The sequence below is a fragment of the Aotus nancymaae genome, unplaced genomic scaffold, assembly GCF_030222135.1.
Source record: "Aotus nancymaae isolate 86718 unplaced genomic scaffold, 86718_ANA_hifiasm-v0.15.2.pri h1tg000036l, whole genome shotgun sequence".
In the NCBI taxonomy this organism is placed as follows: domain Eukaryota; kingdom Metazoa; phylum Chordata; class Mammalia; order Primates; family Aotidae; genus Aotus; species Aotus nancymaae.
In genome coordinates this window covers 47,085,808-47,103,081 of record NW_026988450.1, presented here as the reverse complement: position 1 = coordinate 47,103,081, position 17,274 = coordinate 47,085,808, and the positions used below count along the sequence as shown (strand labels likewise).

The 17,274-nt window shown below is 39.7% G+C and overlaps 1 protein-coding gene across 1 annotated transcript; it reads left to right on the top strand.

Moving 5' to 3' along the window:
• Positions 1-48: 48 nt before the first annotated feature.
• Positions 49-16,994, top strand: RIDA (reactive intermediate imine deaminase A homolog). Its single transcript, XM_012455807.2, has 6 exons — positions 49-214; positions 10,263-10,368; positions 12,687-12,741; positions 13,006-13,074; positions 14,841-14,896; positions 16,425-16,994. The coding sequence occupies exons 1-6, from the start codon at positions 150-152 to the stop codon at positions 16,485-16,487; spliced, it is 414 nt and encodes a 137-aa protein (XP_012311230.2). The 5' UTR covers positions 49-149; the 3' UTR covers positions 16,488-16,994.
• Positions 16,995-17,274: the final 280 nt, after the last annotated feature.

The window sequence follows — 17,274 nt, the reverse complement described above, 5'->3', positions numbered from 1 at the left end:
TACAGTTCCCAGAATGCCACGCGAGCCCGTCCCTGCGGGCGCTTTGGGACAGAGGCGCTGCTAGGGTTGGTCAGTCCAGTGAGAAGCGAGCAGGGGTAGTGCGGGGGCTTCTTCTCCTCAAGAAGAAAGGGCCGCAGGAGGAATTAGCCATGTCGTCCTTGATCAGAACGGTGATCAGCACCGCGAAAGCCCCAGGGGCCATTGGACCCTACAGGTAACGTGGCTGGTGGGAGCAGTGACGGACCCGGGGCGTGCGGGTTCGGGGATTTGGGATTGGGGCCACTCCGAGTCGGAGCCCCTGCGAACACGCGAGGAAACAGAGCCCGGAAAGCGGGCAACGCACCCGAAGACCCACAGCGAGTTGGGAGCCACGGTGGTACCTGCGAGCCTGCGCTCCAAGGGACTTTGCTCGTTCTGGCTGGGGCTGCCACGCAGCGAAGCCCCAGCCTGCCAGAAAGCTGTCCCTGGTTAGAAGTCTTCAGACCCTGCGTTTTGTTTGGGGCAGAGGGTCGTTTTTGTTTTCTTGTTAACAGCTTTATTGAGATATAATTCACGTACCATAAAATTCACCCCTTTTAACATGTACAATTCAGAGGTTTTGACCATACTCAGAGTTATGCAGCCATCACTACTTTCTTCAGAACATTTTCATCACCCCAAAAATAAATCCCATCCCCATTAGCATTCACTCCCCATTCTCCTCTCCCGCCTGGCCCCTAACAATCTACTTTCTTCTTCAGGGATTTGCTTGTTGTGGACATTTACTATAAATTGAATCATAAAATATGCGGTCCTTTGTGACCGACTTCTTTCATTAGCTTCATACTTGGTCTAACCCTTTCTCAATTGGAAAGAACCTCATCAACAGATGTATAGTTGTCTCTTCTGTGGAGAGCTGAGTTCTTTTAACAGAAATGCTTAGCAAATCCCTGCACATCTACCCAAGCCACTGGTTTCTGCAACATGTGGAAATGCATTGTAATGTTTGTCAATTCACTGCCCAGTCTTATTTCCCACTGATAAATACAAATCATAGCAAAGATTATTTTCTAAGCTTGTGCCAACATGCTCTAGCTAAATATATGTATACTGGCCAGAAAGTCTACCCTGTGTGCTTTTGTTTCTACTTGTCAGAAGTGTTTTTAAATGGAAAGGTTAATTTTATTTTTAAACTTCGTTTTCTTAAAATGTCTCAGCTTTAAAACTATTGGATCTTATCGTATGTATTATTAGAGACTTTCTTTTTCTAAGATAATTTTTGTGTTTATTTTTAATTCTTCACTAAAGTGCACTGAATGCCTACTATATGCCAAGCACTTAGGAGTATAAAAATGTATAAAGGCAACCCAGTGTGAAAAACATTCATATATATGGGGAAAAGAAAAATGGACATTTTAATTTAGTGCATGCTCTATGCCAGACACCATGACAACCACCTTCTCTTAAGTCCCATCCCCATTTTACAAAAAGAAAACTCAAGCTCCAAGTCAAGGTCAGAGAGTCTATAAGTGACAGTTTGATTTGAAGTCAAGCCCTAGCTCCCTCCTTTAAACCTACTGCTGTGAGAAAAGGCACTGAGATGTGACAGAACAGGAATTATTATTATTATTTTTAAAAAAGATGAGGTTTCACCATGTTGACCAGGATGGTCTCAATCTCCTGACCTGGTAATCCTCCTGCCTTGGCCTCCCAAAGTGCTGGGATTACAGGTGTGAGCCACTGCACCTGGCCAGAACAGGAATTATTATAGAAAACTTGGAAATAAAATGCAACGGGAGTGAGAGGGCAAGTGGGGTATGGAGTAAAGGAGAAAAAAGACACATTCATTTTAACTTGAGGTGGAAGAGGAAAAAGGAGATTTAGGAAGCTTCCTTGTGAGAGAGAGTCCTTTGGTTTTGAAAATTGGTTTTGTCATTTATAGTAGTGTTGTAAAGTTTGATTTTTAAATTAATTTGTTAAGGATTTCAACAGGAAGTCATTGAGTGAAGGGCATGGAGGTGGAAGTCAGGTGGAGGGAATCGCTTGAGTGAGGACATGGAGGTAGAAGGATGCATGGTATAAAGATTTGGGGGAGAAAGTTTTCATAATTCAAGTTTGAATTATGAAATTCAAGAATTTCATAATTCTACGTCTTTTTGTTTGTTTGTTTGCCAAATCTATCACTTATAATTTACTTAACCTATTTCTTTGAGATGGCTTACTTCATTTTATTTAACAAGTTAATTTAAAAAGGAAACTTTACACTAAATAAAAAACAATTCAATAGAAAGTAACAGTAAATAATAAACTCAATTTTAAAAAAGGTGTTATTAAATTTTAGCTGGATATTGCATTTGGCTCAAAACCTGAGGCCAGCTCTCTCTTTGTTAAGAGTGATGCTTCTTTGGCTGAGTAATGTGGCTCACACCTGTAATCACAACACTTTGGGAGACCAAGGTAAAGAGGATTGCTTGAGTCCAGGAGTTCAAGACCAGCTGGGACAACATAGTGAGACCCCATCTCTATTTTTAAAAATGTTTAATTAAAAATTTTTAAGTGATTTTTAAATTTGTTTTCTAAAAATGATAATTTTTTTCTCCTTAATGTGATCAGATGGGGCAGAGTCATCATTGCTAACATTTACTGTTGCTTACTCAGCACTGGGTTTTGTTTGTTTGTTTGGTTGGGTTTTTTTTTGAGACTGAGTCTCACTCTTGCCCAGGCTAGAGTGCAGTGGCACAATCTCGGCTCACTGCAACCTACACCCCACAACCTCACAGATTCGAGCGATTCTCATGTCTCAGCCTCCCAAGTAGCTGGGATTACAAACATGTGCCACCATGCCCAGCTAATTTTTGTATTTTTAATAGAGACAAGGTTTCACCGCATTGGCCAGGCTGGTGCTGAACTCCTAACCTATAGTGATCCACCCACCTTGGCCTCCCAAAGTGCTGGGATTACAGGTGTCAGCCACCACACCCAGTCAGCACCAGGCACTGTTCTAAGTGATTTATGTGCATGGTTATATTATAGTCCCCATTTTTCAGATGAAGAAACTGATGTGTGCAAATTAAATAATTTGCCAAAAGTTACACCACTAAAAAGTGATATAACAAAATTTGAATTTAGAAATGGGTTCTAGAGCCTAGTCTTAATCATTTAGTTTGTTGTCCCTTATGTAGATTGAAAAACAAAAATTGGACAATTTTCTTACTGTATTTCACTGTGTATGACTGACTCCTTTGAGAAATGCTGATTAAGAGTTGGACTTTGGATTTGAATTCTTGTTTTGCCTCTTTTTAATTATATGACCTTGCAGCATGACTTAACCTTTCTTAGTGTGCTTCTTTGTCTTCTAAGTGGGCATAAATAATACCACTTGATAAGATTATTTTGGGAATTAAACAAAAGTGACCAATACAAATTAGATTTTAGCAGGGTACAGGTTGTAGTGGATTCCAATACTAAATGGAAGAATATAAACTTTATTTTATATATAATGTAGAACAATCAAATGTGTTTTTTTGTTGTGGTTGTATGTGTTTGTGTGTGTGTGTGTTGAGACAGTGTCTCGCTCTGTCACCCAGGCTAGAGCTGGGATCGCTGCTCAGTGCTGCCTCAGCCTCCCTGGCTCAAGCCATCCTCCCACCTCAGCTTCCCAAGTAGCTGGGAATACAAGCTCAAGCCACCACGCCTGGATAATTTTTGCATTTTTTGTAGAGCTGGGATTTTGCCATGTTGCCCAGGCTAAATGTTTTTAAGCAGGGTGGAACATGATCAGATCTTTTAAGAAGAGAATTCTGATAGAAATTTGGAGGTAAAGAAAGTGAGAATAGTTACGGGACCTTGTAAGTAAAAATCTGTAATCTTTTTTCTCCTTCTATCCTAATATCTTTCCCTCAATCACACAGTGGTAGCATTTAGAAAAACACTTTTACTTCTGAACAAGAGGGACACAAACAAATCAAAGTGATATAAGAGACACTTTGTTCTGGAGCCTGCTAAAGAGCATACCCCTTCCTTGACCTCTTTAGAAATACTCCATGGACTTGTTCAAGAAAGAAAGCATAACAGTAATGTTTCTGGCTGACTTGAAGGTGGGTAGGAGTCAACTGTCTTTATAAAGCTGAAAGCGAAAAAGAGGGGAGCCATCATATGAATGTGCCAGTATAACAAGAAAAAAGCCATCAACCAACTTCCTGGTGTGGAGACTTGCAGAACATTGTGCCTCTTGTGCACTAAGTGACTAGAAATGGTGCTTATTTTAATGTTTAAGAAAAAACTGACTCCAACTAACTACTTATATTCTGATAAAGTTAATTGGACATGTTTTAGAAACCTTTTGGAAACAAGAGTTTCTGTGCATGGAGTGTGTAGTGAGTCCACTTTTTGAAAATCCTGGGTCATCTCCAGGGAGAATTCAAATGTGTGGAACTTTCAGTCCCTGGCATTGGATCGATGGGGTGTTGTAACTAATTAGCCAATTAGCTCAGCACATTTTAGGAATACTTCCAGACAGAACCTTGAACTCTTTCAACAGTGCATTGCTTTGCATTACTCATTTTGCACACCGTCCTCATAGTTATAAATTTTTGAAGTGGTAGCCCATGCAGCATAGATTATAATGTGAGAATTATTAGAATGCTTTTGAAAGTGTGATTACCCTTTAATCTCAAAGTAGAACAATGCACTTTTAAATTTTAAAATTCTTTAAATTAAAGAATCCTACTATCACTTGTCTGTGAATAGTAGGATTCTTATGCTCAGAAGATGACAACTAGCCAATTATTCTTATAAACAAACCTCTTTAGATCTACACGAGATAACTTATATAGCTCAGATGGTCTCAGCTCCAGAGCTTACTTTTTATATTCTGAAAATAACAGAGTTTCTTTGTACTATCATGAAGTTTCTGATAAATAATAATGCATATGGTCTTAAAGTGTGTTTCAGATATGGGGAAAGCTGAAGGTACTTTGCACAGGACCTAGGGCTGTCCTAATTACACAGGACACAGGATAGTTAATAGAAACAGGACAGTTAATAGAAACAGTGTCACTGATGGTATTATTTAACCTGAGAAAAGATTACAAATTAACAAACTCAGTAGTTATCTATTTGTGGACCAGTGTGAAAGCCAGATAGTTGACAAGACTTTCTAGATTTTCTGAATCATGTTACCAAGTGTAAACATACCTCCTTAGCGCTCTAAGGCATTCGCTGTAAGTGGACAAGTCCTGCTAAAAAGAGATTTATTGACAACCAAAATTATTTATACTACAAAGTAATTAAAGAGCAAAACATCAGCAAGTACTTATAGTGTGCCTACTGTATGCAAGGAATCACCTACACCCTACACAGCTACAGAGACGTGGTAAGACATTGCCCCTACCTCAAGGAGTTTAGAGTCTAAGATACCTTGGGAGACAGGATAATATCAGGACGAGTTACAACACGAGGCAGGATCCTGTACATAGTATAAGAAAGACACAACCAGAGCACCCCTGGGATCCAGAGAAAAGGAAAGCTTAGTTACTTAGGGAAAGTGTATGTGTGTGTGTGTGTGTGTGTGTGTGTGTATGTGTGTGTGTGTGTGTATTTACTGTAGTTTTATTTATAACAAAATATTGGAAGCAATGGTGACTAATTAAATAAAGTACATCCATATTGTGAAATATAGGTAGCTGTTAAAAAAAATATGAGGAAGCAGCCAGGCACAGTGGCTCACGCCTGTAATCCCAGCACTTTGGGAGGCCGAGGCGGGTGGATCACAAGGTCAGGAATTCAAGACCAGCCTGACCAACATGGTGAAACCCCGTCTCTACTAAACATACAAAAATTAGCTGGGCATGGTGGCGTGTGCCTGTAATCCCAGCTACTCAAGAGGCTGAGGCAGGAGAATTGCTTGAACCAGGACCTGGGAGGCAGAGGTTGCAGTGAGCCAAGATTGCTCCACTGTACACCAGCCTGGGCTACAGAGCGAGACACCATCTCAAAAAAAAAAAAAAAAAAAGAGGAAGCACTCTACATAAACTTACGGAAATATCTTCATGATATACTGTTGAGCGAAAAAAACGAAGTGTACAAGAATGTTTAATATACTATACTTTATGTAAAAGAAGAGAGAGTATATATTTGTTTTGATCGTGTGTTCATTGAAAAAACGGGATGACTACATAAAGAACAATGGTTCTCGGCTGGGAACTGAGCAAATGGGGAACAAGAATGGAATAAAGACTTTTCACTGCAATTCTTTGTAAATTTTCTGGATTTTTGAACCATATGAACTCCTAATGAAAAATAAATTATAAAGGGAAAAAATATATATGGTCAAGAAGACCAGGGAAAACGTCATGAAATAAGAGGAAAGTTTGGAGCATGTTGGAAAATGGAAGAATAGGAAACTAAAAGAAGATGATTAAAATGAGACTATCTTAAATTTATAAATAAGCATGGAAATTTTAAAACAAATTTCTTTTTTTTTTTTTTTTTTTTTTTGAGACAGAGTCTTGCTCTGTCTCCCAGGCTGGAGTACAGTGGTACAATCCTGACTCACTGCAACCTCCACCTCCCAGATTCAAGTGATTCTCATGCCTCAGCCTCCCAACTAGCTAGGATTACAGGTGTGCACCACCACACCTGGCTAATTTTTGTGTTTTTTAGTAGAAACAGAGTTTCACCATGTTGGCCAGGCTGGCCTTGAACTCCTGGCCTCAAGTGATCCATCCGCCTCAGCCTCCCAAAGCGCTGGGATTACAGGCATGAGCCACCATGCCCTACCATGTTTCACTTCTAAATTAAAATTACATTAAGGCTTCTCTCTTCAACATCTTTAAAAAAACAAAAAACGGTGGCTCAAGCCTGTAATCCCAGCACTTTGGGAGGCCGAGGCGGGTGGATCACGAGGTCAAGAGATCAAGACCATCCTGGTCAACATGGTGAAACCCCGTCCCTACTAATACAAAAAATTAGCTGGGTATGGTGGCGCGTGCCTGTAATCCCAGCTACTCAGGAGGCTGAGGCAGGAGAACTGCCTGAACCCAGGAGGCGGAGGTTGCGGTGAGGCGAGATCGCACCATTGCACTCCAGCCTGGGTAACAAGAGCGAAACTCCGTCTCAAAAAAAAAAAAAAAAAGGCTTTCTTCATCCCAAAATTAGTATGATTCCTATAAAAAGTTGAATTGTTTGGCTTTTCTTCAGGTATCAATGTATTATATTCTTTTTCCTGTGATTTTATCCTACTTCTGAAATTTAGCATCCTCATGACAAAAAAAAGTCAGTTACAGTAGTGAGCACTTTGCAGGAATGAAGTTGTAATAGTTCATTTTCACATTGCTATAGAGATACAACTCAAGTATTTATAAAGAAAAAAGGTTTAATTGACTCACTGTTCCACATGGCTGGGGAGGCCTCAAGAAACATACAATCATGGCAGAAGAGGAAGAGGAAGAGGCACATCATACATGGTGGCAGGCAAGAGAGAGTGTGCATGTGTAGGAGGAACTGTCAAACACTTATAAAACCATCAGATCGTGTGAGAACTCATTCACTATCATGAAAACAGCACGGGGGGAACTGCCACAAGGTCCAGTCACCTCCCACCAGGTCCCACTCTCAACATGTGGAGATTATGAGTACTACAAGTTGAGGTGAAGTTTGGGCAAGGACACAGCCAAGCCATATCAGAAGTGTACCCTCAAAAGTGTGTTCTTAATTGATCTCTCAATAAGCAGTGACTAATCTTGTCTGAGGATGACTACTTATTTTTTTTAAAAGTGCTCTTGGCATTGCATTTTTTGTTTGTTTGTTTTACAGCTATATTGAGGTGTAAGTTACTTATAACAGTTACCAATTTTAAGGCCAGGCACAGTGGCTCTCACCTGTAATCTCAGCACTTTGGGAGGCTGAGGTGGGTGGATCACGAGGTCAGGAGATCGAGACTATCCTGGCCAACAGGGTGAAACCCTCTCTCTATTAAAAATGCAAAAATTAGCTGGGTATGGTGATAGACACCTGTAATCCCAGCTATTCAGGAGGCTGAGGCAGGAGAATCGCTTAAACCTGGGAGGCGGAGGTTGCAGTGAGCCAAGATCGAGCCACTGCATTCCAGCCTGGCGACAGAGCGAGGCTCTATCTCAAAAAAAAAAAAAAAGAAAGAAAAAGAAAAGTGACTAATTTTAATGGCCAGGTGAGGTGACCCATGCCTGTAGTCCCAGCACTTTGAGAGGCTGAGGCAGGTGGATCACCTGAGGTGAGGAGTTCAAGACCAGCCTAACACAGCAAAACCCCATCTCTACTAAAAATACAAAAATTAGCTGGGTGTAGTGGCCCACGCCTATAATCCTAGCTTCTTGGGAAGCTGAGACAGGAGAATTGTTTGAACCCAGGAGGTGGAGATTGCAGTGAGCCGAGATCAAGCCACTGTACTCCAGCCTGGGCAACAGAGTGAGACTCTGTCTCTTAAAAAAAAAAAAAAAAACCAGTTACCTATTTTAATTAAGTGTAGTGTTCCATGAGTTTTGGTAAATGTATAGAATCATGCATTCACTATCATAGTCAAATTTTAGAACATTTCTATCACTCCCAAAAAATTCCCTTGTACCATAGCCAGGCACAGTGGCTCACATCTGTAATCTCAGCACTTTGGGAGGCCAAGATGGGAGGATCATGAGGTCAGGAGTTCAAGACCAGCCTGGCCAACATGGTGAAATCCCGTCTCTACTGAAAAAAAATACAAAAATTAGCCAGGCATAGTGGTGCATGCCTGTAGTCCAGCCACTCGGGAGGCTGAGGCAGGATAATTGCTTGAAGTGGGAGGAGGAGGTTGTGGTGAGCCAAGATCGTGCCACTGCACTCCAGCCTGGATGACAGAGCAAGACTCTGTCTCAGTAAAAAAATTCCCTTGTACTCATTTATGGTCACCCCTTGCCCAAGACAACAACAATTAATCATCTGCTGCTATTGTCGTTTCTAAGATTTCATTTAAGTGAAATAAGACAATATATAGTCATTTGTTGGCTCTATCAATGGGTGCATGTGTGTAAGTGTCTTGCTTTTTTGCTATAAATAATGCTATTCTGAAAATTCACATAAAATCTTTGGACATATGTTTTCATTTCTCTTGGATAGTCGCCAAGGAAAGAAATTACTGGGTTGAGGCTCAAGCCTGTAATCCGAGCACTTTGGGAGGCCAAAGCAGGAGGATCACTTGAGTCCAGGAATTTGAGACCAGCCTAGGCAATATAGCAAGACCTTATCTCTACAAAAAATAAAAATAAATTAAAAATTAGCCAGGCATGGTGGTGTACACCTGCAGTCCCAGCTACTTAGGAGGCTGAGATGGGAGGATCGCTTGGGCCTGGGAGGTCAAGGCTCCAGTGAGCCAACATCCTACCACTGCACTCCAGCCTGGGTGACAAAGCAAGAGCCTGTCTCTAAAAGAAGAGGAGTTTGCTGGGTTGTATGTTAAGTATATGTTTAAATTTTTAAAGAAACTGCCAAACTATTTCTAAAGTGGCTGTACCATTTCTTATTCCTACCAACAATGTATGAGGGTTGCTCCACATCATTGCCAATGTTTGTTTTATCAGTGATGTCTTATTGTGTGTGGTTTTGCTTTGCATTTCTCTGATGACTAATCATGTTGAGAAAATGTAATGTATTCTCTTTGTATATTTTCTTTTGTGAAGTATTATTTACTCATTTTTATTGGGTTGTCTTCACATTATTGACTTAAAGGAGTTCTTCGTATATTCTGGATACAGGTCCTTTATTAGGTGTATGTTTTGCAAATATTTTTCTCCCAATCTATGACTTGACCCCACACATTTTTTGGGGGGTCTCTCTCTGTTTCCCAGTACCACTGAGGCTGGAATGCAGTGGTAGAGTCATGGCTCACTGCAGCCTCCAACTCCTGGGGTCAAGCAATTCAATCACCCTAGTCTCCTGAGTAGCTGGGACTACAGATGTGCATCACCACACTCAGCTGTTTTTTATTTTTTATTTTTGTGGAGACAGAGTGGTTGCCCAGGCTGGTCTAAAACTCCTGGCCCCAAGCGACCCTCCTGCTTCACCCTTCCAAAGCACTAGGATTACAGCATCCAACTCCTTTTCATTTTCTTAAAGATATCTTTGATAAACAAAAGTTTTTAATTTCCATGAAGTTCAATGTATCTTTCTTTTTTTTTACAATTTGTACTTCTCTGTCCTATCAAAAAAGTCTTCTAGCATTGAATTTCATATTTTATACTTATATAAATAAACTAGCTTTCTGTTTATTGCAGCCAAGCTGTGTTAGTCGACAGGACTGTTTACATTTCAGGACAGATAGGCATGGACCCTTCAAGTGGCCAGCTTGTGTCAGGAGGGGTGGCAGAAGAAGCTAAACAAGTAAGTCATTTTTCACATTTGAGGTTCCCTTTCCTCTACCTTTTTAATGTCAAAGAGTATTAAGAATCCACTTGCCTGATTTATTTTATAGAGATTAACAGATAAATGTTTTTTAAGCTACTTGCTGCTTGATTTAACATAGTTTTTGATCTAAGAGTCGGAAATTTGATGGATCGTGAATCATCTAACAACCAAAAAAGAGATTCTATCTCCTTATCACTAAGGTGACTTTAACCTGAACCATTAACATCAGATGACATGTTGCCACTTCCACATGGATTGGGAAATTTCTTTTCGGGGCCACTTACCTGCCCCACTTCAAAAAAAAAACTACCACCACAGAAGTAAAATGTAAACAGTAAACTTTTTTAAAAATAAGCATGGGGAATATAATTCTAATCCAATAAATACAATTAAAGCATCATTTAGGCCAGGCATGGTGGCTCACACCTGTAATCCCAACACTCTGGGAAGCCGAAACTGGTGTATCACTTGGGGTCAGGAATTCAAGACTGGCCTGGTCAATATGGTGAAACCCCGTCTCTACTAAAAATACAAATATTAGCCGGGGAGACCAGGCACGGTAGCTCACACCCATAATCCCAGCACTTTGGGAGGCCAAGGCGAGCAGATCACCTGAGGTCAGGAGTTCGCGACCAGCCTGGCCAACATGGCAAAACCCCGTCTCTACTGAAAATACAAAGATTACCTGGGTGTGGTGGCACGTGCCTATAGTCCCAGCCGAGGCTAAGGCATGAGAATCATTTGAACTCAGAAGGTGGAAGTGCAGTGAGCCAAGAGCACACCATTGCACTCCAGCCTGGGCGACAGAGCGAGACCCCGTCTCAAAAAAATAAATAAATAAAAGAAAGAAAAAAGAAATTAATCGGGTGCAGTGGCATGTGCCTGTAGTCCCAGCTACTCAGGAGGCTGAGGCAGGAGAATGGCTTAAACCTGGGAGGCGGAGATTGCAGTGAGCCGAGATCGTGCCACTGTAGCTGGCACTCCAGCCTGGGTGAGAAAGCAAGACACCATCTCAAAAAATAAAATAAAACAATAAACTATAATTTAATCCATTTACTGAGTCATATAATGCTCAAAGATTTTTAAAAACCTAAATGGTCACTCATAAAGAACTGGTTGAATAAATCATGCTAGATCAATACAACTAAATTAATGTGGAAAGATCTCTAATTGTTCCATGGTAAAATAAAACCAAGATGCAGAATAACATGCACAGTATACCACCATGTGTGCTTGTTTGTGTGTTTAAAAGTGTGCAGCACAAGCACTGACTGTACCTAGAAGGATATACAATCAGTTAGAAACAGTGGTTACCTCTGAGGAGGGAAACTGGGCAGAGGGAGAGAAGGGTGAGAGACATTTGTACACTGTATATGCTTTTTTAATAGCTTTTGAATTTTTTTGTTGCCATGTCCAAATATTACCTATTTAGAAGATTATTTTAAAAGACACAAGAATATAATCAAATATTACATTGTAACCAGCAAAATGGGAAGGAAGAATGAACCCAAAAACAGATAAAGATAAAATAAGTGTTCTTCCAGAAGCTAGTGTGTCAGTTAATTTACTGTTTTTTGAGAAAAAGGAAAAAGAACTCTTTAAAGTCAAATATTGCTTTAAAAGAAAACATGTTTTAATGCTTACTAGCTCATACTTATCCTTGAAGCAATATCGAGTGAAGAACTCCAGAAATTATTTCGGTGGACATTGGTTGAACAATTAACACATTTATCACTGAAGAAGGGACTTTAACCCAATCTTTTTTGTTGTTATTGTTGAGACAAGGTCTCGCTCTGTCACCAGGCTGGAGTGCGGTGGTGTGGTGTCAGCTCACTGCACCTTCCGCCTCCTGGGTTCAAGCGATTCTCATGCCTCAGCCTCCCAAGTAGCTGGGATTACAGGCACCCACCACCACACTCAGCTAATTTTTGTATTTTTAGTAGAGACAGAGTTTCACCATGTTGGACAGGCTGGTCTCGAACTCCTGACCTCATGATCCACCCATCTCGGTCTCCCAAAGTGCTGGGACTACAGGCATGAGCCACCTCGCCTGGGCTAACCCAATCTTTTTAAGCACAAAAGGAGACAACCTTTTCATTGTATTTCAGAAAGACTCATTCTATGAAAGGAAAGCCAAGAAATAATTCACTTGTAAGCTTCCTAACAAGAGTAGGGAGGATTTTTCTGCAACATAAGCTATTTAAGAAAGTATTAGTAAAAGATGATTAATTGAATTTAACTGAAGTTTTAAATCTAACATCAGTGACTTGGGCCTTTCTTGGCTCGGTTCACAGGCCCTTAAAAACATGAGTGAAATTCTGAAAGCTGCAAGCTGTGACTTCACTAATGGTGAGCAATTTGATCTTATTTCACATTTCTGTTTGATAGTTCTTTGGTCTTTTTGAAAAGTATATGGCATCCAGTAATATGCTGTGCCATATCTTTGTTGCTATTTCAAGCTGTTTTGAATAGCAACTGTTCTACTTCACTTATTTGGTCCCATTTCAGTCCCATTTTAATCAAGACGGTCTCAGAATCATATACTCTTTTTCTAAGTAATGTTTTGGATCAGACCAAATAACTAAACCTAATGACAATGTTTCTATCTTCTAGTGGTGAAAACAACTGTTCTTCTGGCTGACATAAATGACTTCAATACTGTCAATGAAATCTACAAACAGTGTAAGTAATTTGGTTTTATTCCTGTTTTCCATTTTTAAAAAGAAATAAGTCTGTTCATATTAATGAATGTCAATTATGAATTAAGAGTGGTAGGAGATGCTAAAGAAATGGTTCTAGATCTTGTCCTAAAATAATGAATAACTTGATTGGAAATGTGTTGTATATCCCCATGAAAAAGTTCTAAGACATCTCTATTGCATTCCCTAAAACAATGTACTGAAGCACTACATATTGATTTTTCAAAAGCTTAATTTCATTAAACCCTTCTCAGGCTTTTTAAACTCTCCTAAAAATCTTTTATGCATAGGTTTTATTTACTATTGCTATATGGTCCGGCCACCATCTTTATTCTGGCTCTCTCAGACTCATTAGTTAGTTACTTAATATTTCTATGCCTTGGTTTTCTCATATGCAAAATGGAGATAATATATTCCTACCTTAGAGGGTTGTTGGAATGATTAAATGAGTAAGTACAACATGTAAAGCACTTAGAACAGAAGCTGGTGTGTTAGAAGCACTGAGCAAATGTTAGCTATTAGTAACATTAATGCCATAGTGGGGAAAATCAGTGTTCCTACCACCTAGTGAGATGAGACAAAGGTATAACATGGAAAAAGCATCAGCTGGGAGCAGTGGTCACATCTGTAATCCCAGCACTTTGGGAGGCCGAGGCTGGTGGATCACCTGAGGTCAGGAGTTCGAGACCAGCCTGACCAACATGGAGAAACCCCATCTCTACTAAAAATACAAAAAATTAGCTGGGCATGGCGGTGGGTGCTTGTAGTCCTAGTTACTTGGGAGGCTGAGGCTACTAAAAATACAAAAAATTAGCTGGGCATGGCGGTGGGTGCTTGTAGTCCTAGTTACTTGGGAGGCTGAGGCAGGAGAATCGCTTGAACCTGGGAGGTGGAAGTTGCAGTGAGCCGAGATCGCGCCATTGCACTCCAGCCTGGGCAACGAGTGAAACTCTGTCTCAAAAAAAAAAAGGAAAATGCATTATTATTTATCCTCTCCTGAAGAAATGACTAGAAAAGGCCAAAGTTGGCAGAGGAAGTACTTGCCAAAATTGCGGGAGATGGGCAGTTGTTCCCTATTTAGATAAATAGCTTATAAATATCACTTTAAAAACAAAACCCCATTCACATCACACAAGATCAAAATGTTAGAGTATTTCATTTTCTTTGCCAGAAAGCTAAGACATTTAGAAAAGTATTAACTATCACAGGAATCATATGGCAAAATGTTTTATCAAACAAATGTTTTATCAAACAAATCTGATGAGCCTCTTTTTTTAAAATGTTGCTTAAGGCTGGGCTCAGTGGCTCACACCTGTAATCCCAGCACTTTGGGAGGCTAAGGTGGGTAGATCACTTGACATCAGGAGGTTGAGACCAATCTGGCCAATATGGCAAAATCCCGTCTCTACTAAAAATGCAAAAATGAGATGGGCGTGGTGGTACATGCCTGTAATCCCAGCTACTCGGGAGGCTGAGGCAGGAGAATCGCTTAAACCTGGGAGACAGAGGTTGCAGTGAGCCGAGATCACACCACTTCATTCCAGCCTGGGTGACAGAGTGAGACTCTATCTCAAAAATAAAAATAAAAATAAAATGTTGCTTATATCTAAGAACTGACTAGTATATCAAGCACTTGCCAGATTCTTAATTGTAGAGTGTGACAACACAATATCTGAAAATTAAAATAAAATTTTTCACTTGATCTTTTTTCAACTCTTCTGTTAAAAACTGAAATTCTTCTAAATTCAGATTTCAAGAGTAATTTTCCTGCTAGAGCTGCTTACCAAGTTGCTGCTTTGCCCAAAGTAAGTATACTTTAAATAACTAATGTACACGGTTTTCAATTTCTACGGTGTTTTCTGACTATAAGTAAACTAAGCACTGTGAAAGGAAACTTAAAAAAAGTAGCCTGGGCCAGGCGGCTTACCCCTGTAATCCCAGTGCTTTGAGAAGCAAACACAGGAGGATCACTTGAGACCAGGAGTTCCAGACCAGCCTGGGCAACATAGTGAGACTGCCATCTCTACAAAAAAAATTATCATTTAGCCAGGCATGGTGGCGGACACCTGAACTCCCAGCTACTTGGGAGGCTGAGGTGGGAGTAACACTTGAAGGTTGCAATGAGCTATAATCGAGCCACTGTGCTCCAGCCTGAGTAACAGTGGGACCTTGTCTCAAAAAAAAAAAAAAAAAAGAAAGAGAAAGAAATAGACCCTGCTTCCCAAGACTTAAAGTCTGAAAGGAAATACCCCATATTACATGCATGAAAAAAAATTAAGAAACCTTTTAAGACAACACATGAACATAGAATCAGAATAGCAGCTGTGTTGTTGTAATGTTACTTAGAGGACTATAAATTTGAGCCAGGTTTGTTTGTGACTTCTGCAGTAAAAATTTCACCTGGCTGTTGTATAATTAAAAATGGAAACCTTCCACTAGAAAAATAATCTGTAAACCAGGGGCACACATATTTCTCACTGCTTTGATTTTGGTACTCTAACTCTAAGCTTAGCAGCACAATATTCCTGCATATAAAAAAGCAGCTCTTACTGACTCCCACTTGCAGTTTCTACTAAAGAAAATTTATTTCCTAAGAGTGTCATTTGTATTGCTTTAATTAACTGTTACTTGGAATGATCATTATCAAACCTATTAAGATACTGGGTATAGTAGAAAGAGCTCTAACTTGGAATCACAAGACAAGGGGTCAACTTCTGCTGTCTCGCCTATGACTTGGGATGAGTTAATTATTCCTTCTGCACTTCAGCATATCACTCTGTGAATTGAGGGGAAAACATCTCTCTAATAGGGCTGCTGTGAGAATCATAGGCGCTAAAACTATGTATGATATGCCTAGCATGGTTACCTGGTCCATTATAGGTTCTTGGTGAATATTTCCTTCTCCTTTCCTTCTTTGAAAAGTTTAATGTTAAAAATGTTACATTGCCAGGCGTGGTAGCTCACTCCTGTAATCCTGGCACTTTGGGAGGCTGAAGCGGGAAGAACACGAAGTCAAGAGATGGAGACCATCCTTACCAACATGGTGAAACCCCATCTCTACTAAAAATACAAAAATTAGCTGGGTGTGGTGGTGGGTGCCTATAATCCCAGCTGCTCTGGAAGCTGAGGCAGGAGAATTGCTTGAACCCAGGAGGTGGAGGTTGTAGTGAGCTGAAATCATGCCATTGCACTCCAGCCTGGCTGACAGAGCGAGACTCCATGTCAAAAAAAAAAAAAAAATTATATTGCTGTAGTTGTATGTTTTTCATAGGTATTATAGAGCTTGCAATTTGTACAAAATGATTACAACAAATTGTTTCATTTTCCTCACAGGGTGCCCGAATTGAAATTGAAGCAGTAGCTGTCCAAGGACCTCTGGCAACAGCATCACTATAAGTGGGCGCAGTGCTGTGTAGTCTGGAATTTTTAACATTTTAATTTTTACAATTGATATAACATCTTAATTAACATTTTAATTTTCACAATATTGATGACAGTGTGAATTTGATGAAAATATCTGATGTTATTATGGAAATACCATATAATAGGGAGAGTTGAACATGAACTGAAGATTAGAGAAGGAATCCAGTTACTGTTTTAAATTACACCTGTGTGCACCTGTATTCCTGAATACAGGAAAGAGATACTCATTACATAGTTACTCAATAAATAAAAGAGAAATAACAGGCAGGAAAGAAGACTTATTATTCCTGAGAAATAATCAAGAACATATCTAATTCAAACTAATGATGTGAACGATTTAATTCTCATGTCAGGTATGTGATTCTTCTTTTCCTGAGTAAAATTAAAGTGTTTAAATTTGAGGTCAAGGAGAAGAAAGTGGACCAAAATGTTATATAGATAATATTTTTCTAACAGAAATAAAATAGACATGCAGATTTCCTTTGGTGCGACTTTGTTCATTTATTTCTTAACAGTTTATACATTAAAACATATTGCCTAAAGGCGGGGGTAAAGTTAAAATCTCCAACTATTTCATTTCCCAAAGCCCACTTTTGACTTCATACACTTTTATACCGTTTATTTTTTTCAACAGTTTTAGCCAACTATTACATGAAGCCTTATTTAAACTTACCAGTCTTCCGCAGTTTTGGTCATTTACAGTGTTGCAGAATTTGCATGTAAATTTTCACACTTGTAGACATCTTTTTAATCTCTGCTA

Bases quoted from the DNA above. Each gene is read 5' to 3' on its own strand.
- RIDA (XM_012455807.2), top strand. From the start codon at position 150: ATGTCGTCCTTGATCAGAACGGTGATCAGCACCGCGAAAGCCCCAGGG. The intron at 215-10,262 runs GTAACGTGGCTG...TGTTTATTGCAG, and splicing joins GGGGCCATTGGACCCTACAG to CCAAGCTGTGTTAGTCGACA. The intron at 14,897-16,424 runs GTAAGTATACTT...TTTTCCTCACAG, and splicing joins AAGTTGCTGCTTTGCCCAAA to GGTGCCCGAATTGAAATTGA.